At 40.4% G+C, this 21,122-nt stretch overlaps 2 protein-coding genes across 2 annotated transcripts; one reads left to right on the forward strand and one right to left on the reverse strand.

Moving 5' to 3' along the window:
- Positions 1-422: 422 nt before the first annotated feature.
- Positions 423-9,800, forward strand: tspan9b (tetraspanin 9b). Its single transcript, XM_088346955.1, has 9 exons — positions 423-710; positions 2,594-2,624; positions 2,694-2,772; positions 2,850-3,041; positions 6,797-6,871; positions 6,943-7,044; positions 7,116-7,247; positions 9,121-9,204; positions 9,278-9,800. The coding sequence occupies exons 3-9, from the start codon at positions 2,710-2,712 to the stop codon at positions 9,347-9,349; spliced, it is 720 nt and encodes a 239-aa protein (XP_088203081.1). The 5' UTR covers positions 423-710; positions 2,594-2,624; positions 2,694-2,709; the 3' UTR covers positions 9,350-9,800.
- A 583-nt stretch (positions 9,801-10,383) lies between these two features.
- On the reverse strand, positions 10,384-20,730 carry amdhd1 (amidohydrolase domain containing 1). Its single transcript, XM_088346956.1, has 9 exons — positions 20,528-20,730; positions 17,742-17,848; positions 17,601-17,665; positions 16,474-16,751; positions 15,528-15,753; positions 15,333-15,457; positions 12,694-12,787; positions 11,853-12,013; positions 10,384-11,787 (listed from the first exon to the last, which is right to left on the reverse strand). The coding sequence occupies exons 1-9, from the start codon at positions 20,668-20,670 to the stop codon at positions 11,682-11,684; spliced, it is 1,305 nt and encodes a 434-aa protein (XP_088203082.1). The 5' UTR covers positions 20,671-20,730; the 3' UTR covers positions 10,384-11,681.
- Positions 20,731-21,122: the final 392 nt, after the last annotated feature.

A 21,122-nucleotide genomic window follows, 5' to 3' on the forward strand; every position in this document is an offset into this window, starting at 1 on the left:
GATAAGGGCTATACAAATAAACATGACTTGACTCGACTATACCTGAATTTCTTCCCAATGAAAATGCTTTGTAAGATCTTGCTGCTGCTCCATTCATTCAAATACCTCCCCTATGGCTAAGTCGGCTGGCTTTGGGTAAATCACTCCCGGGCTGAAAAAGGGGACCCCCTCTAGCCCTGACTGTAACTAACTATTTTTATCAATAGTGTCCCCAACACTGATCATATGATCTTGCATAACTTTTCTGTGATCATCATTTTGGGGTTTTTTTTCCGACTGCAGTATCGTACAAGGCCGCTGTATTGGAGTGGCACTGTTTACAAGTGAGTTGTGCAGCGCGCGAATCAGACAAGTAGCGAAAATTAAAATCTTACTGATAACATTTGTCTTTTGAAATCTGAAGATTCATGTTTTGATGGCGTGCTAGTTTATAAATGTTAACCCGGTAAAAACTCAATAAATGATAAAGGCAAAGAACAGGACCCTATGTGGTGTCTTCCTCCGCCGTGTGCTCCGCCTCTCGCACATAGACCCCCCCCCCCTTCTGCCTCTCGGTGGATGAGCGTCGGCCATCATTTGAGCTCGGACACTCGATTTACTCAATATTTTCTTTTTTTCCCCTGTGGATCCACCGTTCACGTTAAAACGGCACGTGAACTATGAAGATATTTGAGAAATATTTGGAATGACGAGCTTCAGTTCGTAACGTGGTAAGAAAAAGTCCCTTTTACTCTCTGTCTCCCTCTCCCCCACTACGCTTGTTGTGATTTTTTGCTAGCATAAAAACGTCCTTCGAGAAAGCCCTCTAATAGGGTTTATGTGTCATGTATGTTTCTCGTCTTTTAAATGGCAATGTTGATGGGTTGTTAAAGGAACTAAGTGATTTTAACGGTGTCGTTGTTTCAAGATCAAACTTTTAGCCCCATTTGAAGTTTTCCTCGGTGACGTCACCTGGAAAGAGTACTGAATGTTTTTACTTAGTTGACCCTTAATGAGTAAATGAAAGGTACAGATTTGGTTGATTGCAATTGTAGTTATTATTTTATAATTTGCATTATAATGGCTTCATTTTTAAAACGCAAAAGAAAGGTAAGATACTGTAAATCAGGGGTGTCCTGCTCATTTTCACTGCGGTCCACTTCAAAGGGCCAGATGTAACTAAATGGAATTCGTATGGAAAATAGATAGTCAAGTCATGTTTATTTGTACAGCCCTTAATCACAAAGAGTCTCAAAGGCTGCACAGATCAAAGACTATTGCAAACTACGGACTAATATGACACCATCGCCTGATCTTAAACCTACATGAGGGCAAATAATACACAGATATTGCCAACATAAAATATAGGTTATTCATTTGCTATAGAATAGTAGCGTGTTTTAAGCTTAGATTTAAACATTTCCACTGAGGTTGCAGATCGAATCTCAGGGGGAAGAGTATTCCACAGCACCGGGGCCCGGATGGAGAACGCTCTCAAACCTGTGGATCTCTCCTTGACTCTTGGGATCACTAGTAGACCAGCATTTTCAGAGCAAAGCATCCGGACCGGAACATAGGGGGAAACTAAATCTGAAAGATATAACTTCTCCTTCATTCAAATTAACATTAAAGTACCGGTAACATTGAAAATAATATCACTATACATAATACCAGCTCAGTAGCCTAATACCAGCTCAGTAGCCTAGATGGTAAGGCGCCCGCTTTGAGACTGGGAGGTCGGTGGTTCGCGCCCCGGCCGAGTCATTCTTAAGACTTAAAAAGTGGTCGGCGGCGCCCTCTGTTGGCTGCGGCTGCATCGGCTCGCTACAACGGGTCAGGTGCAATCGACATTTCGTTCTGTGTGCATTGTTACACAGAATGACAATACAAGGAAATTATTATTATTATTATTATGTCAATAAACTAAATTCAATGATACATCTTCATAAGAGCGACAAGAAATTCGAGATATGAAATTTCTGTTAAGCAACTATGTTGCCCATTATATACAAGAAATTCTAAGTTAGGAGAAAATCCAGACATTACCACTAGAACCCAGGGCTTTAAAGTCATTTTATCATTATCTTATAACTGTATTTTTATGTTGAATTAATATTCAAATGTGGTTTAATGACCAGGAAGATGTGGATTCTTTTGTTAAGTTGGGTACAAATTCATTGGTTTTCAGTTATTTCGTAGAGGGAAAATGTGCTCGAGATCTGTGCACAACCGCGAACAAATTTATCTCGTAAATTGAGGTATCACAGTTTAACAAAATACATTTTTTTTTTACATTTATAGGACAATTTATTTCTTAATTCCACTCATTTGCATCAATAATGAAATACTGTGTGTAATGGCGCTGAGCCGGCACTTTTTGGGTATCATAATCGACAGGCATTGGGGGGAAATGTAGTTTTTGCACTCTCCTTTTACCCGTTTATCTTTAGACGCTTAAACATTTTTAGCTTTCTCAGCCTCATTAAAATTATGTGGTGGCCACATTTGGACCGTGGGCCATCAGTTTGACATGGGTTCTGTAGATCGAATAACTTGAAATAAATGTATGGCAGTCCAGATTGTTAAGCATAACTTAATTTGATTTTTTCCCCAGGTGGTTTCCCTTCTTTCAACTTATTAAAATAGTAAGTTCTCATGTGTTATTTTGTGATTCATGATGGCAGTACATTGTTGTTAAAAGTGTCGTCCTTCAGGTTCACTAATCTCAACATGGCTCGCGGCTGTATCTGCTGCGTCAAATACATGCTCTTTCTCTTCAACCTGCTCTTCTGGGTAATCGAGTGATCTTCTTTGGAGTCGTACCCCTTTCCGAACTTACCAGAAGCGTGTAATCCATATTTTTGTTGCAGCTGGGCGGGTGCGGTCTTCTGGGCGTGGGCGTGTGGCTATCAGTGTCGCAAGGGAACTTCGCCACACTTTCGCCATCCTTCCCGTCCATGTCAGCCGCCAACCTCATCGTCACACTGGGCACTGTTGTAATGGTGACGGGCTTCCTTGGATGCTTGGGTGCCATCAAGGAAAACAAGTGCCTACTACTTAGCGTGAGTTGTTTGTGAGCCGCAAAGTACTGTGAATACTGGACTACAAGCCGCTACTTTTTTGCTACATTTTTGATATTACGGCTTTAGATACGGTGCCGCTCATTCTTTTTTAGTTTTGCACCAAGGAAAACGGCAAGCTTTTTTCATCAATGAATGCGTTCTAAATACAAAACACAACGGTGACGTTTGGAAACATGTATGATACCTTTCGAGATAAATTAATCAATGATTTTGCCAAAATTATTCATGCAAAACATAACAGGAGCAAAATAGAGGTTTACCGGTACTTTATTGAATTTTTACAACATATTCACGATATTTCAACTTTTTCACCCATAAATCAAGTCTACAAATTATACATCAGAGTTCAACACCAGTGGAGGTTTTCATTTAAAAACGCTACACTTCCATATTATTGGAGTCCATGTCAGGTAACTTAAGTCTCCTTTAACCCTCGAGGAACGATAACAAGCGAATGCAATCTGGTCCTTTATCGGGTCGGACACCATTGACTACACAAAGACGACTCACGTCTTTTCTATCTGGCATTTTTCTCCACAGTATGTTTGCCCTGGCGCTCTTGTCCAGAGATACAGGGCTCACATTTCACGCGATGGAGCCCCTCATTCGCGTTTTATTCCACGCAATAGTAACTATATGTCCGTCTTTGTAATCGCCATAATGAATGGTCACATGATCAGGAAACTCAGAGAAGATCTGAAAAGAACGCAGCTGAAAACTGCATCAGGTGTGTGGGGCCACGCCGCTGCTGGCATTCTGCAGCCAAAGGGACCAAATTCCCCGCACAGTGTGCACTGGGGTCAAAAAGTAAGAAATGGATGTGACTTAGTTCGTTTTTATGAATAAATGAATTGTCTTTATCATCAATATACAATAGTATTGTACAACAAAATCAATGGGTCCAAGAAGCGATATATAAAGTAGCCGGATAGTTGAACGCTTGCACTGGGATCCTCACCTCGAGCCAGGTCTCTGTGGTGATTAAAATACAATAGTCATTAAATTAGAGGTTTTCCTTGCGTTGAAGCTGCACATCATACGTTTCTAGGGTAATGGATCTGGCGTTGGTGAGATACAGGCTAGGTAAGGTTGGCTTGTCTGCGTTGTTATGTAGCCAAATCAATAGGCCAGACTTGGGGCCCACTTTAGCTTCTTCTGACGCAGCTTCCATTTCTTCCCAGACCCGATAGCTACCACAATGCATTCGGTGGTCTCGCCATTCGTTGCTGATGGTGTATCGATGGCCACAAGCTCGTGTTGGGTGTAGTAACGTAAAGCCGATGTATGTGTGGATAGAGTCCAAGACCAAATATCTACCGTATTTTCCGAACTATAAGTCTCTCCTAAATATAGGTCACACCAGCCAAAAAAGTGCATAATTAAGAAGCGAAAAAACATCTATAAATCACGCTTCGAATATAAGTTGCATTTTGGTGAAAATGTATTTAATAGAATCCAACACCAAAACTTACTTGGCATCTTGAAAGGCAATTTAAAGTAAAAGAGAACAAGCGGAATAAGTTCGTACGCTATACGGGTGTTACATAATTGACCTGCCTGATAATTTCAGTAACGACGTAACATATTAACAGTTATTCAGATATTTCTAGCATAAATAACATGCTTAACAAACCATCAGCTTCACTCCAAATCACTAAAGGAAATGAAATATGGTCGGTGTCACTTTTACTGGTAAACAACTCCTCCAATTAGGAGACGATATGCTGGTTTCTTCTTCTGGTTTGAAAAATGTTCACCCACAACAAGGCAAGGTTGAAATTACCAACACAAGCCTAGTGCGCCCTCTTGCTGTTTAGTGTGCAAATAACATGTGAAGTGATATACAGGGAGTGCAGAATTATTAGGCAAGTTGTATTTTTGAGGATTAATTTTATTATTGAACAACAACCATGTTCTTAATGAACCCAAAAGTCTCATTAATATCAAAGCTGAATATTTTGGAAGTTGGAGTGGGGCTTTTTTAGTTTTAGCTATTTTAGGAGGATATCTGTGTGTGCAGGTGACTATTACTGTGCATAATTATTAGGCAACTTAACAAAAAACAAATGTATACCCATTTCAATTATTTATTTTCATCAGGGAAACCAATATAACAGCTCAACATTCACAAATATACATTTCTGACATTCAAAAACAAAACAAAAACAAATCAGTGACCAATATAGCCACCTTTGTTTGCAAGGACACTCAAAAGCCTGCCATCCATGGATTCTGTCAGTGCTTTGGTCTGTTCACGATCAACATTGCGTGCAGCAGCAACCACAGCCTCCCAGACACTGTTCAGAGAGGTCTACTGTTTTCCCTCCTTGTAAATCTCACATTTGATGAGGGACCACAGGTTCTCTATGGGGTTCAGATCAGGTGAACAAGGAGGCCATGTCATTAGTTTTTCTTCTTTTAGACCCTTTCTTGCCAGCCACGCTGTGGAGTACTTGGATGCGTGTGATGGAGCGTTGTCCTGCATGAAAATCATGTTTTTCTTGAAGGATGCGGACTTCTTCCTGTACCACTGCTTGAAGAAGGTGTCTTCCAGAAACTGGCAGTAGGACTGGGAGTTGAGCTTGAGTCCATCCTCAACCCGAAAAGGCCCCACAAGCTCATCTTTGATGATACCTCCACCTTGCTGGCGTCTGAGGCGGACTGGAGCTCTCTGCCCTTTACCGATCCAGCCACGGGCCCATCCATCTGGCCCATCAAGACTCACTCTCATTTCATCAGTCCATAAAACCTTAGAAAAATCCGTCTTGAGATTTTTCTTGGCCCAGTCTTGACGTTTCAGCTTGTGTGTCTTGTTCAGTGGTGGTCGTTTTTCAGCCTTTCTTACCTTGGCCATGTCTCTGAGTATTGCACACCTTGTGCTTTTGGGCACTCCAGTGATGTTGCAGCTCTGAAATATGGCAAAACTGGTGGCAAGTGGCATCTTGGCAGTTGTACGCTTGACTTTTCTCAGTTCACGGGCAGTTATTTTGCGCCTTGGTTTTTCTACACGCTTCTTGCGACCCTGTTGACTATTTTGAATGTAACGCTTGATTGTTCGATGATCACGCTTCAGAAGCTTGGCAATTTTAAGAGTGCTGCATCCCTCTGCAAGATATCTCACTATTTTTGACTTTTCAGAGCCTGTCAAGTCCCTCTTCTGACCCATTTTGCCAAAGGAAAGGAAGTTGCCTAATAATTATGCACACCTGATATAGGGTGTTGATGTCATTAGACCACACCCCTTCTCATTACAGAGATGCACATCACCTGATATGCTTAATTGGTAGTAGGCTTTCGAGCCTATACAGCTTGGAGTAAGACAACATGCATAAAGAGGATGATGTGGTCAAAATACTTATTTGCCTAATAATTCTGCACTCCCTGTACAGTGCTGCTAATAAAAAATGTCAAACTCAATGACATAATATTGTGTTAATAATTTTACATGTATGTCTCACCGGAGTATTAGTCGCACCCCAAAACTATGAAAAAAATCTGCGACTTAGTCCGGAAAGTATCTTTGGTACACTGAATGGGAGAGTAAAGAGCTGCTATTCCTGCCTGCGCGCGTCGCCATAATGGAAACTGCTTTGAACCCCGTGGCTTTAAAACCCGTGCAGCTCGTAAATAGACAAAATTGAATTTCGTTGAGTATAAGAGTTTAAATCGAGTACTCTCTGCAGTCCAAAATTTACAGTAATAATTTTTGTCTTAAATTTATTTCCCCCCCACAGTTTTTTATCGTCCTGTTGATCATCCTGCTGGCTGAGCTGATCCTTCTCATCCTATTCTTCGTCTACACAGACGAAGTAAGAGACGTTCATATTAATAATCGCAGCACATGAAAACATCCTGAATTTTTCCTCATACATACTCTCAGGTGAGTGAAAATGCACGCAGGGATCTGAAAGATGGACTGGTGCTGTTCAACACGGAAAATAACGCCGGCCTTAGGGACGCATGGAACACCATCCAGGAGGAGGTATGAATAAGTTGCACCGATATGTGGATGAACGCACTTTATAACAAGTCGCTTTTATGATGCTTGCGCAGTGGCGCTGCTGCGGCGTGGTGAGTTTCAGTGACTGGCACGCGGCACAACAGGTGAACGCCGTTCCAGACAGCTGCTGTCAGGTCGCCTATTTGGGATGCGGACGCAACGCTTCAAACACCTTCTGGACGCGGGTTAGTTGATGAAAATGTGCACAATAGAGAAACAAAGAATTTACACAAAATAGGAAAAAGATTGAAGCTTCAACACATAAATGAAACAAGACTGAAGCTCTTAACACACGAGGGAGTAATGGCTATGAATACTTGTGTTCATGTGATGCCTTAGTCTATATACAGTTTTTTACACTAAAATGCACCGGATTATAAGGGGCACCCACAAATAATAGTTAATTGTGACATTTTTTTCAGACTATAAAGCGGATGGCATAAAGTTATAGTAAAGGCCAGGGTTGTACAATAAATAAAAACGTGCTGTATTTATTCGATCACAGTTTTAAACAATTGCACACAACTGCATAAGATTAGATACAGCGGGAATCGACCCAGATCGTGGTTTGGAGCATGCTGGATTTTATCCAATAAATCACTAGGAATACGGACTACACAAGAAAAGGCATTAGGTCGCGGGTTCGATTCCCGGCTCCTCTGTGTTATACGTCGAAGTGTCTTTGGGCAAGACACTGAAACCCTAATGCCCCCGATAGCAGGGAGTTGCCTTGCATGGCCGACGCTGCAATCCGTTAGTTAGTATGTAAAAAGGAAAAAGTGTGAAGCACATTGTAAAGCGCTTTGGGAGGTCTTCATTGACTTGAAAAGCGCTATATAAATGCAGACCATTTACATATTATTTTTGGGCGAGAATATTGCAAAGCATTACAAAGCTCACATGATTCTGAACTGGATGTATTTCAGTCATTCTGAACTTAATGAAGATAAAGGCATTGTGGGAAGTAATTATGCCGTCCTTAAATATATAAATAAATGCATGGCTGCACGTATGCCAATTATTTGGAACTTACCATGCCTAGTTTGAGCTAATAAAAAGTAAACCAACATTCTCTCTACTCTGACATATCTGGTATTGTGACTAAGTATAGTGTGATAACATCTGATACCTTATCTTAAAAATTATCATCCCCAAGAAAGGAACTATTCTTGCTATATCAGATCATTTTATTTATATGTTAATTCATATTTTGTTAATGTATCAGTAAAAATAAGAAATCAAAAATATAACAACGTAACCATCATTTTCTCTTCTCACAAAAACATGAGATTTCACCCAAAAATGTTATAAGGCTTGACTCAGCCAAGGCTTGATCGAACCCGCGACCTGTGGTCTCCGTCTGCCGCTCTATGCGAGAGACGGGGCGCAATCAGGCATTGCACCCTAGAATTTCAATAAAATCTGAGCTTTTTTTTACGGTACTCTTTCTAATAGGACCAGATCAGTTGTTTTTTGTGCCTTAATAAATGGAATCAACATTTCAAAACTGCAATTTGTATTTCCTTGGGTTTTGTTTTGGTTGATAACCTGAAAAGGTTGAGAGGGATAAAGTTGCAAAAATCACATAAATAAGGAAGGGGGCAAAAATTGAAGAATTTAAAGGAGCTGTATGGAATTTGGAACATTTTTACTTGCAGTTGCTATCCCCTGGCTTAAGTCATTATTGCAGCCTCACTCATGATGCCCGTGCAAGTATGTTTATTCCTTAGACTCATAATAAACTCATCTTTCTTGAGGTTTGAGTTGGCGCTTGGACTGTATTTGAAGCAGACCTCTTAGTCACCATTTAAACGACACACTAACAAATGGAAAAAAAACATTGGTACAAGCATGACATCCCTCTGCAGCTTAATTTGTTTCACCCCAGATATCTCCACTAAATGTGAGATAAAACACATAGACATGGTGGGAAAAAAAGCAAAAGGGCTATTTGAACTCAACTGGGCATTTTAGCACATATTTGACCGTGAAAATATTTACCTTTTAAAGTCACCTTAAACAACAAACCCCAGCTTTAATTATCTGTGTTTGTTTCAGGGTTGCTATGAGAAAGTGGAGGAGTGGTTGGATGACAATAAGCACCTGCTGGGCACCATCGCCATGTGCGTGCTAGTCATTCAGGTGAGCAAAACCCTCCTTTGGCCGCCATTTTGTGACATGATGACTTACATTTATCAGCCCGTTTTGTTTGCAGCTTCTCGGCATGGCTTTCTCCATGACACTGTACCAGCAGATCCACCGCGCCGGCAAGAAATATGAAGCCTAAACCGGAAAATTCGCCATCCAGTATGCAGTATTTAAACTTCTATATTTTTTATGAAACACATTACAGTGTTTCAATTGCATTTAGTTGGCGATATGTTCCAAAACTTCCTGCATTAAGAGGATTTCAACAAAGAGGTTTATTTTTTAACCCTATATACCCTCATGAACACCAGTTACAGTTACAAAAAATGCATTTATAGTGTGTGAAATTAAGACTGAATATATATATATATATATTTTATATATATACTTGTATATATTTTTGGAGTGTGTAACTTTAACTTGCAACTTATTTACAAGTGTCACAAATTGGTCAAAAATGAAAATCAGCAAAAGAAAAAAAAACTTTACACATTAAAAAAAAAAAAAACCATCCCTTTAGCACTATGCATAGTCACTTCTGACCAAAAAGTTTTGAGTGTCCTGACATGTTCAATAAAAGCACAAAGGTAGTCCCAACTTGTTTTTTTCTACATACAAGATACTGTAGTTCAGGGGTCTCAGACTTGCGGCCTTAGGGATAATAGTTTGAGGCCTTTGTTGTTCATTTGTGAAGTTTTTGTATGGGCAAAGTACAAAAAAACAAATCAACAAATAACACAATATTTTCACTCAATTTGAACGATACAATAATATCAAACAGAATCGTAAGCTCAAAGGGAGTGGGCTCAAACAGAAGGTTTTAAATGCTTCCCCCTCGTTACTATTTATCTTGCAGAGAAGATACATACAAAACAAGACAAACATAACCCCAAAATAACATTGCAGACCTGCAATGGACATCTCCATAACATCAAACACTTAAAAAATTCTTGATATGTTGGTTTTCTTTTGCATATTTATAAAGAAAAATACTTGTAATATATATATATATATATATATATATATATATATTACTGAATATCAAAATGTTTTTCATTGATATAATTAATATGAACATTTATTAAGTGCAGCCCATGTGAATTATGGGTTCATTTATGACTGATTTTTTATATATATATATATATATATATATATATATATATATATATATATATATACAATATCTGCCCTACTTACGAACGGGATGGTCCTGAGCGATCAGTTGAATTTGTTCGTAAGTTGCTTCAGTGCTATATTTTGCATGTTTAAGGTTTGTATAAGTAACCTGGATTGTTTTGTACTAAAGAACAAAATAATATGCTGTATAACAGATAAAAAGTTAAGTTTAACTTACTTATGGAAGATGGGCTTCAAGAGTTAGGCGACTTCCTCCTCTGTGGTAAAAAGTGGCAGAAAAAAAAGCGATCCGACCATTTTCTCAACCGCATCAAGCTTTCTTATTCCACTTTCAAATGTCTCGCCTCTTTACACCAACCATAATGAATTGATGCATGAGACATCAAACAATAAAAATCTAATAGTTCTTAGCGCGCTGGAGATACAGTAAAGAATGTTTACACACGTACTAGGAAGAGGAAGCGAACTTCTTCGAGTCAGAAAGACGCACTACAGTAATGTCCTGTACTCGGAAATGTAACTTATACCATTGTCCGGTTATTTTTTGACATCCTGAAAAACATGTTTGTATCTACCATTTTTTGTAAGCCAAATGGTCGTAAGTAGGGGACCGTCTGTATTCATTTTTAAAGGTATGGTGCGTCGTTTGAAGTGTCCTAAAAAAGTTGAAAGTAGAAAAGAGTATATGTTAAAACCAAGTTCAAAGAGCCTTTATATTAAAAAAAATATCACAGTGCCTATCTACTTTTATCTTACTTTTAGCAACAGTGTTCCGGGATAAGCAGAAAAGGCAGTTGGAGAATGTTTTCATGCTGTTTTCGGAAGTGTAGCATAAAAAGGATCAAAGTAAGAAAAGAACAAAAACAGTCCAAACTCCAACCCAAATCCCCCAAAAGATAAAGGTGGACTTGAGCTGCAATCAGTATTTCAAGCCAAGAGATGGCAGCAGAGAGTAACAAAGTTTTGAATTATTCCTTTTTTAAATTTTTTAACTTTTAGATCTTATTTTATGTCGAAAGTTTAAAAAAATCGAAATAAAATATATTTAGGATCAGTGGAATGCTTTTATCTGAGTTTTTCTTGTGCAAAAACTTGGCCCAACCTCAACCATACCCTAGCTTCAGTGACCCTCAAGTAAACTGAGCTCTGCAGGTCTAGTAAAGTAACGCCTTGACATTTTAAGTTTTATTTTTATAATTAATTTTGATTTCAACAAACTTTGCAGTGGTCACAAATCGTCAGTAGGTTTGACGCAGTATCATTATCAAAACACCAAAATCAAGATGCAATAAATAGGTTTTGGCTGTGAAATTTCATCCTAACACACACAACCTTCACAAAGCCAATGTTTTATCATTGTCGTAGACAACGTTGCCTTTGACCACAACGTAACGGACGAGCTCCTGATGGCCGCCTAGCTGGTAGATGAGATGCTCCCACCTGTAAACAAACCGCCGCTTGTTGTCATGATCGTGTGGCACCTCCCCAATCAATTCAGCATTTACCGCGGATTGTTAATGACCAGCAGGTCTCCGTGCTTTCCCGCCTCCAGCGATCCATGTGTGTGAGAGCGTCCAAGGGCGTAGGCGGCGTTTATGGTGGCCGCTGCCAAGGCCTCGGGCATGGACATCCTCAGGTTGACGCAGGCCAGGTGCATGACGATGGGCTTTGAATGGAAGGGAAAGGGAAGTTATACCGCAAGATGCGGCCCACGGGCCGGACCCATTCCATTGGATGATTTATTCTCGGCCAACTTTAAATTTCTGAGTCCATCAAATAAGGAAGCGAGTCTCTTAAGTTATTTGTATTGAAGGTTATGATTTTTAAAATAAATGCTAACTAAATGCTCACTCTGACCGCTAAAGGGCATTAAAGGATATATCGGTACGCTCAGCTTTAGTAGGCCCAGCCCAGTAGTTGGATCTGATGTGGTCTAATCGTATTGCCCACGCTGTGCTAAAACATTCTTTTTTATTTTTCATTTCGACAATTAAGGTTAAAAAGCACATTTTTTTGGTGCTTTGACTTGAGTTTCTATAGCTTGGTGATTTGGTTCAGATGTAAAACTGCATTCACTCAACTGTAAAAATAAACCAGTTAACACATTCAATTCTAATCATGTGAATAAATGTGTTATGCTTAGAAATGATAGCTTTTGATCCATGATTATCATAAGATGAGTAGGCTACTAAAGTAGGGTAAATGATGAAGAACAAAATCGAAAAACCCAAGTTACTGATTACTTTCTGAGGACAGGAAGTCTGGATCCTGCACTATAGCAAAACTGAGTTTGAAATCCCTGGTACACGGCATGCGAGGTGCGAGTTGATGTTTTGAGTGACTCACCATAGAGCAACAATACGCGTTCGGGTTGAAGTCACTGCCCAGGGCAACGATGACCCCCGCATCCAACATTGCTCGCGCTGGTGGTTGAGGTAACCTGTGGTTTGGCGAAGTAAGGCGTCATTTTAATTCACTTAAACAATAATTTACTGTTCAAAACTGCCCAATGTTTGTTGAGTTGTCTTTTCATTTAGAATGAGCTAATATTATGGCTGATGTTTCAATTAAATGGTAGGGTGCATCGTTTGAGATCTCCTTAAAAGGTTGTTTGGTGGTTGGGGGGACTGCTGTTTTTTTTGTTTTGTTTTTTAAGAATTGGTTTAATTTTTTGTTTAGGTATCTATTTTATGGGAGATATTTTAAACAAAAATGTCTAAAGTTATTTTCCAAAACAATGTTGAGGCTTTTTTAACCAAATGACCTAATTAGCGTTGTATGAATTAAATGACCCATTTAATGGAATTGTGCCCTGCTGCTGCCTGGCAACCGGTTCAAGGTGTTCCCTGCCCACTACCCGAAGATAGCTGGGATGGGTTCCAGCACCCAGGCAACACGAGTGAGTATCAGCGGCGCAGAAAATGGATGGATGGATTTAAGGGAATTGTATTTGACCAAAGTGACATGATTTTTGGGAGTGGTTTAAAATTATATGACCAAATGTTAGATAATTATTAATATATTAACCAATAAATTTAATTGTGGGTTGCATTGTTTGAGGTGCCCTTAAAAAAAGATTTAAAAAAATATTTTTTCTATTCAATATGTGTTAAGTATGCCCAAGTGAGTTCAAATAGCTCTTATGCTTTATTTTCCACGTTGCCCATATGAATTCATCGTCCTTATTTAATTTGATTGTTTTTATTTGTTCATGTAGCATGAATTCAAATACATTCCAAATACCAACCCAAAATCAAAAGATGAAAAAAAGAGTTTTTTGAAGCGTCTCTAGGAAATGTCCAGACAGTACTTTACTTGCTTGTGCATCATTAACGAACTGACAGAGGCTATAATGGTGACACAAGCCACGAGATGGCCCCCTTTAGTAAAACATGTCTAAATCGTTTTTGTATTAAACAATTCATTATGGGTCTGTGAAAAAAATCAACCCGTTATGGGAGAGTGGTTTGTACAAAACACTCCAGAAAGTTTGGTCAATTTGTATTTAAAAAATGGACCAGACAGCTCTTTACTGCAATTGGGTTATTTTTGTGATAATGACGCAAATATCAATACAGCAGGTACGTTGTAGTACCGTATTTTCCGCACTATAGGGCGCACCGGGTTATAGGGCGCACCCCCAAAAAATAGTTTTTGGTCCTATATCTTCCATAGATAAGGCGCACCGGATTATAAGGCGCTACAATGGGAACGTTGACAAAACAGTCAGATGATTCAGTCAAACTGATTACCCCCTTAACATTCCCAAAGCTTGCAAAGAAGCAAATACGTGTCGTAGACACGTGCGGATGCGGTGTCCGTACGATGTCACTTAAATGCGTCATTTCAAATATCATTCGGAAGGTTGAAGTCTTGGGATTCAAGAAATGCCAAACATTTCTATGTTTCTATTTTCTTTTTCGCTCACAACTTTACTGTGCATATGACAATAAACACTTGGAATTGAGTTTAATTCACTCAACTCATCACAGCAACATCAAGATCGTTCTAAAACAAGATACCGGGAAAATATAAAGCCGCATAACTCACCTAAGTTCTCACGTTCAATAATGATACGCAATCATGGTCTTCTTACAACCGTGAGTGAAGTAAATCCAGGAGAGTAGAATATTTACAAATACAGACTAATGAAACATGTTTCTTTATGGCGTACTTTAGCAAGCTTGCTACGCCATTGCTAAACTCGGCCGATTGCAGGGTTTGTTTTGGCCATCTAGCCAATCCGAGGCTCCGAATAACTTCATCCAATAGCGATCGATTTAACGGATGATTGACACATCTTTTTCGGCCAATTGCAGGGTTTGTTTTGGCCCTCTAGCCAATCCGAGGCTCCGAATAACTTCAGCCAATAGCGATCGATTTAACAGATGATTGACACATTGGTTAGCCAATGAAACGCCGGTATATAAATCCCAGCATACACCGCGGACTTGCTACGCCATTGCTAAACTCGGCCGTTTGCAGGGTTTGTTTTGGCCATCTAGCCAATCCGAGGCTCCGAATAACTTCAGCCAATAGTGATCGATTCAAATGATGATTGACACATTGGTTAGCCAATGAAACGCCGGTATATAAATCCCAGCATACACCGCGGACTTGCTACACCATTGCTAAACTCGGCCAATTGCAGGGTTTGTTTTGGCCATCTAGCCAATCCGAGGCCCCGAATAACTTCAGCCAATAGTGATCGATTCAAATGATGATTGACACATTGGTTAGCCAATGAAACTCCGGTATATAAATCCCAGCATACACCGCGGACTACTCAACGTTTGGGGTAAAATCGAGTTGGCGGCTGTTGAGTAAGTTGCGAGACCTTGCGAATTTAATATTGAGCCATATATAAGGCGCACTGTGTTATAAGGCGCATGGTCAGCTTTTGAAAAAAAATTAAGACTTTTAGGTGCGCCTTATAGTGCGGAAAATACGGTAATGTTTGTTTGAGAAATTCCAATGTGCGCCACCTGAGAATGTAAGCCGTGGTAGGCAGCAGGACGGCTGCCGTCTTTGCCTGGGCCAACGCTGAAATTCCCTCGTCCGTCACTTCCTCCAGGTGGCTGACTGCCAACGCTCCCAGCTCTGCGCCCAACTGCAGTGGTGGGGTTGCCGACCACTGTAATAAAGGTCCCACCAAGACACACGCAGAATGGAAAGCTTACCTGGGCGGCGTTCATAGGGTGAAGTTCGTCTCCGTGGAAGTTGGCATTGAGGCCCATCTCTTTGCCCGCCTGTAGGATGGCGCGCGTGGAGGGCACATCAAAGACACCTTCCTCGCAAAAGACATCAATGTTGTCCACCTGCAATGTCCCAGCTTCAATGCGCTCTTTCAACGCGGGAAGCTGAACCTCCAGGATATCATTCGTGGCTTCTTCCATAGTCTTTCCTCTTGGAAGGACCAAAAAGGATAGAAAAATCGTAAATTCAGGACTGCAAGTTGCTTTCTTTCTACATTTCAAACACTTCAATCTACAATACGATGCGGCTCCTTCTTTTAGTGATGACTTTGGACGCGCGCCTTCCTGTGTATTTCCCTACCCATCATGGCCCCATGTAGATGGGCAAATGTCTAGTACAGAAAAGTAACACATTGTGCCGCAATTAAGACAATCGTTTGCGGACAGCGTCTGCAGCATTACAATAAACGGAGGATTTTTACAAAACATGTTTAAAACAAAACACTATAGTGACTAAAATTCAGAAGTCCGACATTTACAACAGCCTGTACGCATACTGAGCCTTTTGACTGATCTTAAGCTTTCCCATCCCTAGTGCACATGACAAAGTAACAGGGAGGAGACCAAGTATTGCTCATACTAGCTAAATATTATTTGCATTATTTGAATGTTACCGTCCAAAATGAAAAGATCACATGCAGCTTTCCTGTGGGGTTGAAGAGACATAAATATAAAAAAGATTTTGTAAAACTGAGAAGTTGGTAGCAGCTTTCACTTTTTGTCGATAACTTTTCGATGCCCCCCCCCTCTAAAAATATCTGTTGTGCCCCCACACTAAAACTAATCTGGATTTGCCCCTGATCTGGTGCAGTTCGGAATTTATGCTAAGTGCACTAGATTTTTCATTTCAAAAAGTTTAAATGGGGCCTACTTGGGGACGGCATGTGCACCGCAGTACGTGGAGGAGATGTTGATGGGCAGGGTGCGGCGGGCTTCGTCCATCACTTCCAGCATCTTCATCTCAGTGGCCAGCTCCAGGCCGTAGCCGCTTTTGACCTCCACCAGGGTGGTGCCCGCCCTCTGCATGCGCTCCAGCCTGTTGCTCAGCGAGGTCAGGAGATCCCGGTTGCTGGCCTGTTGCGTGTGCTCTACCGTGAAGTGGATGCCACCCCCTGCGCGGTGCACGTCCATGTAGGTGGCACCTGCCAGCTGCACGGGAGACATGTGTGCGTTTGAAACAAAAGCGTAGGTTTGGTCTTGGTATGGGTCGGGGATTAGCACATTCTAAGAGATCACCTAATATTGGTGGGTACAAACCAATGATTGCTCGATATTGGTGAGGACACATCCCCTCCATCTGTGCAAAAACTACACCCCTGGTTTGAAGGCATCACAACAGCAACTGCAGGACAAAGACTAGGAACCTTCCCGTGGTGTCCTGCGAAGGGCTCTCTCCCGGGGGAGCCTTACGAATCCAACTCAATCCACTCAGACTTGCTCTCTATCTTTCTTGGTCCTCTCTCCTTCTTTGTCTCTCCTTTTCTCTCTTCCCCCTTTACACTCTTGTCTCTCATTTTCTCTATCCTTCTCTTTCCTACTCTCTCCCCACCTCTCTCACTCTCTTTTCACCCCTTTTTGTGTTTTACTCTGTCTGTCTTTCTCTCTTTCTATCTGTCCCTCCCTTTCTCTTTCTTCTACTCTCCTCTCTCTGTTCTTCTTAGGGCGGGCGACTTCGAGAGCAACCCTGGCCCCCAGTCCAAATGCCAGTGGTGCTTTCGAACCGTTCGCTGCGACCACACCCCAATCACCTGTACTACCTGCCCACGGGGCTTCCATAAACCATGCACCGGCCTGTCCGAACGTACTAAGGACTTCAGAGGCTTCGTCTGCTTGGTTTGCTTGGGTCACACCCCGTCAGGCCTGGCGGCACAGGATAGTCGCAGCCCCCTCTCCTTCGGAGAACTACGGAGCCCCCCACGAGCGAGTCTAGTGCTACTAAGGATTACTTTAGGCGCCTTGAGTGACTCAACAACAACAACAACAGCAACTGATGCTTACCTTCATAGCAAATTCATGCACACGATCTCCGGCCCAAATGGGGTGCGTGTGAGCGTCGACCAAGCCTGACCACATCAGAACAACATAACATCATCTGTATATTTTTTATGATCGGCACTCGTTGAGATTAGTCTCACTCACCAGGCAGGATGCACATCCCTGTGGCGTCGATCACACGATCAAAGGAAGCTCCCGAATATTCATGCTCAATCGCATCCGCAGGACCGACCGCTTTAATCAGGCCGTCACTGAGTAGCAAAAAACATCCTCATTCAGATTGAAAAACAAACATCCACACATTTGAAGAAAATGGTTTAAATCATATATAAAGGAGCTGTACAGAATTTTTAACGCTTTTACTTTTGAATGCTATCTGGTGGTTTGTGTCTTCATCACAGCTTCCGTCACGCTCCTTTTGTTGCACGTGCAAGTACATGCGTGAATATACTTTTTTTTCACGTTTCGGTTGGCATTTAGACAATATTCGAAACAGGCCTTTTCCTAATTTCATTTTCACACTACACTAACAAATATAAACCAAAAGAGCGCAGGGACAAGCTATCAGGTGGTTTGTGTCTTCATTGCAGCTTCTGTCAACCTTCCGTTGCATTTGCAAGTACATACTTTGATAAACTCTTCTTTTTTCATATTTCTTGGGGTTCAGGTTGGCGTTAAGGCCTGTTTCAAATTGTCTTTTCTCAATTTCATTTTCATGCTACACTAACAAATATAAACCAAAAAAGCATGGGGACACTTTCCACTCTCCACCCCCCTTCCCTCATCCCTACCACCTTATGTGCATTGCTAAAAGTAGGGTAAAAGCAGATAGGTGTGGTGGGAGAAATTATAGGCCTCTTTGTACTTAGTTGACATGTACTTAATACAACTTTTTAAGGACACACAAAACAACACACTCCACCTTCAACGTTTTTATCAGAGAAATCAACACATTTTAAAGATTCTTTAAAAAGGCTGCAGGCCAAGCTCTAATATAGCAATCTAATTAGAATTAAAATGATTAGTTTTTTATTTATTTTCATCGATATCAACCTTGTAAAATATTGGATGCATCTGTCATGATTTGTCAATTGCCCTCACCTGCGCCTACTCATTCAATCCCAGCTGCCACTCGCTCCCTAATTAGTCCTCCTCCTATTTAAACACGTCATTTTTGTTCACTCCTGGTCAGTCCGTCTGCGAACCTCAGCGCAAGCAAGGCAAGCACTTTTGACTCTGGCTCCCGTTTTGATCCCGACCTGTTTCCTGTATTGATCCCCGATCCAAGCTCTGCTCTCCTCTCCTGACCACCCGTATCCTGATTCTGTTTCCTGTATTGATCCCCCATCCCGGCTATCCGACTTGTTCCGATCTCCGACCACGCTTCGTTTGCCAGGGCTTCCCGCTCCTCCTGCCCAGCGAGCACAAGATTGCTACCTTTTTCCTCTCGCCCTGACTTCCCCGATCCCTTAGTAAAGCATTGTGTGAAATGTTACGTAGTTGGGTCCCCTGCTTGTATCGGCCGTGACAGCAACGAGATTAGACATGGAACTCCTGGGTAAAACATGTAATATAAAGACGGGGAAAAAAAGACTATCGCGAGGAATAGGCAAAAAAAATAAAAATACAACATAGTGCTTAGAAAAACGGACCTCAGTTAATAGAATAATAATCGGTGAAGAATAATAGTGCATTGTAACAATAATGCTATGATAACCTTAAGCAGCAATTACAGTTTAGTTCAATGGTATATTTTTTAGCCCTAAACCTGAAATTGTCACAAGATCACAGTTTTGTGCATTAGTTATAACATAAAATATTAAATCATTTGAAATTAAGTTTAGTAAGCTATGCTATCAATCAAATAAATAAATCGATAACAATACAAATAAACTAATTCACAATTAAAATAACAAACAAACATTGTCATCCGAGCTATGTCTAAAATAAAAAAATACAGTAACATGGGTTGGAAAAGCTAACCACTAAAATTAGAAATACGTTAAAACATTATTTCAAATAATACATCCGTCATCAAAATAAAATGTATGCGTGATAATGCAGCTGAAGAATAAATGTTTTAAATATTAAGTGTCGAGTCATTGTAAAAAAAGGAAAGAATCAAAAACTTTACACGTACATTAATAAAAAAAGACTATCAGGATGAATAGGCAAAAAAATAACAAGTAAAGAAAAAGGAAAAACAAAATAATAAAAGAAAAAAGTTATAAATCTTTTGCAAAACTATTCCACGCGCCAAAGGCCTAAAGACGTTTAGTTTAAAAATTGAACACTCTGGGTTTTTTTTGTGTTGCTTTATAGCTGTGACATCATTTAAGGAACACAAGTTATGTTAATAATTATAATCAGGGTTGGGTAGGGTTACTTTAACTGGATTACTTTCAATTACTTTTGGATTACTCCAATACCAAATATGCTAACAAAAGACAAAAAAAAAAAAATTATGACTTACAACACGTGGTAAGCTTTCTCTCCTGGCTTTGATCTCTTTGATCTCCGGCAAAACTAACATAAAATGCGACAGAAAAAAATGAAAATAATCCAAACAGCTTGCCAACATCATTTTTGCCGTTCCATGGATCCCGTTACTCCCCAAGCCTGCACAAAATTTAGTAATTTTATTCATATTTAGTTTATTTTGTCTTTTTTTAGCATATTTGGTATTGGAGTAATCCAAAAGTAATTGAAAGTAATCCAGTAAAAGTAACCCTACTTTATAATGATTATAATGTAACATAATAATTAACAATGAACACATCGATAACATATTGTGGTGCAGTGACTAGTATCAGCCTCTGGGGTCGCTGTGACGGCAAAAAAAAAAACCATCAACAAAATTCTTTCGAGTAATATTTTAAGGGGATTTCTTGTTTTATTTTTGTCTGTATCTTTCATTTTCCCCCACTAACCTTCCGATGACGACGCTCGCTCCGTGAATGATCTGAATCTCGATGCCGTTGTCCCCATTCGTAAGATATTTCTCGCCGTTTTTACAAATCACGAGCACCTGATGTGCGTTTTTCACCAAAAGTTTCAAACTGGTTGGCGACATGTTGTCTCTTCTTCTAGACTTGTGTCCCCGCTTCAGAGAACAACTTTGTTTTTCCTTCTTTAACAAATATTTGAACAAGAGGTTAAAGTGCATAAGGGGCGGCGCTCAAATCCCCCCAAAAGGTAAGCCAATTAGACTGAAATGTCTTTAAAATATATCATTAACATGGTCTTAAACTAATTGCAATGGAAGAGGCTGATGAAGGTGAATGTTTTAAAATGTATACATTCTCCTTGGTTATGGCTTCTTGGTGTTAAACGTACAGTACTTTGTAATGATTAATTGTTGGATAGCAAATGTTTTGCTCGATGCAGTTATGCATATGACGTGCATGAATTCTACATTAAAGGGACACTGTGTAATATTTGATCGGTAAGTGTTGCTGTATTGTGTACCGCAGGGGTCTCTACTGTTGGGCCTGCAGAGGAAAACTGCAGCACCCACGGACCTTG

Source organism: Urocampus carinirostris, chromosome 11, assembly GCF_059441175.1.
Source record: "Urocampus carinirostris isolate Australia breed hairy pipefish chromosome 11, RoL_Ucar_1.0, whole genome shotgun sequence".
Classification (NCBI taxonomy): Eukaryota; Metazoa; Chordata; class Actinopteri; order Syngnathiformes; family Syngnathidae; genus Urocampus; species Urocampus carinirostris.

What these genes read in the sequence shown, in the direction of transcription:
- tspan9b (XM_088346955.1), top strand. Translation starts at nt 2,710, where the DNA reads ATGGCTCGCGGCTGTATCTGCTGCGTCAAATACATGCTCTTTCTCTTC. An exon ending in TCTTCAACCTGCTCTTCTGG is followed by an intron (nt 2,773 to 2,849) that starts GTAATCGAGTGA and finishes TTTTTGTTGCAG; the next exon opens with CTGGGCGGGTGCGGTCTTCT. An exon ending in CAAACACCTTCTGGACGCGG is followed by an intron (nt 7,248 to 9,120) that starts GTTAGTTGATGA and finishes TGTTTGTTTCAG; the next exon opens with GGTTGCTATGAGAAAGTGGA.
- amdhd1 (XM_088346956.1), bottom strand. Translation starts at nt 20,670, where the DNA reads ATGTCGCCAACCAGTTTGAAACTTTTGGTGAAAAACGCACATCAGGTG. An exon ending in GCGAGCGTCGTCATCGGAAG is followed by an intron (nt 17,849 to 20,527) that starts GTTAGTGGGGGA and finishes TTTGCTACTCAG; the next exon opens with TGACGGCCTGATTAAAGCGG. An exon ending in ACCCTATGAACGCCGCCCAG is followed by an intron (nt 15,458 to 15,527) that starts GTAAGCTTTCCA and finishes CCACCACTGCAG; the next exon opens with TTGGGCGCAGAGCTGGGAGC.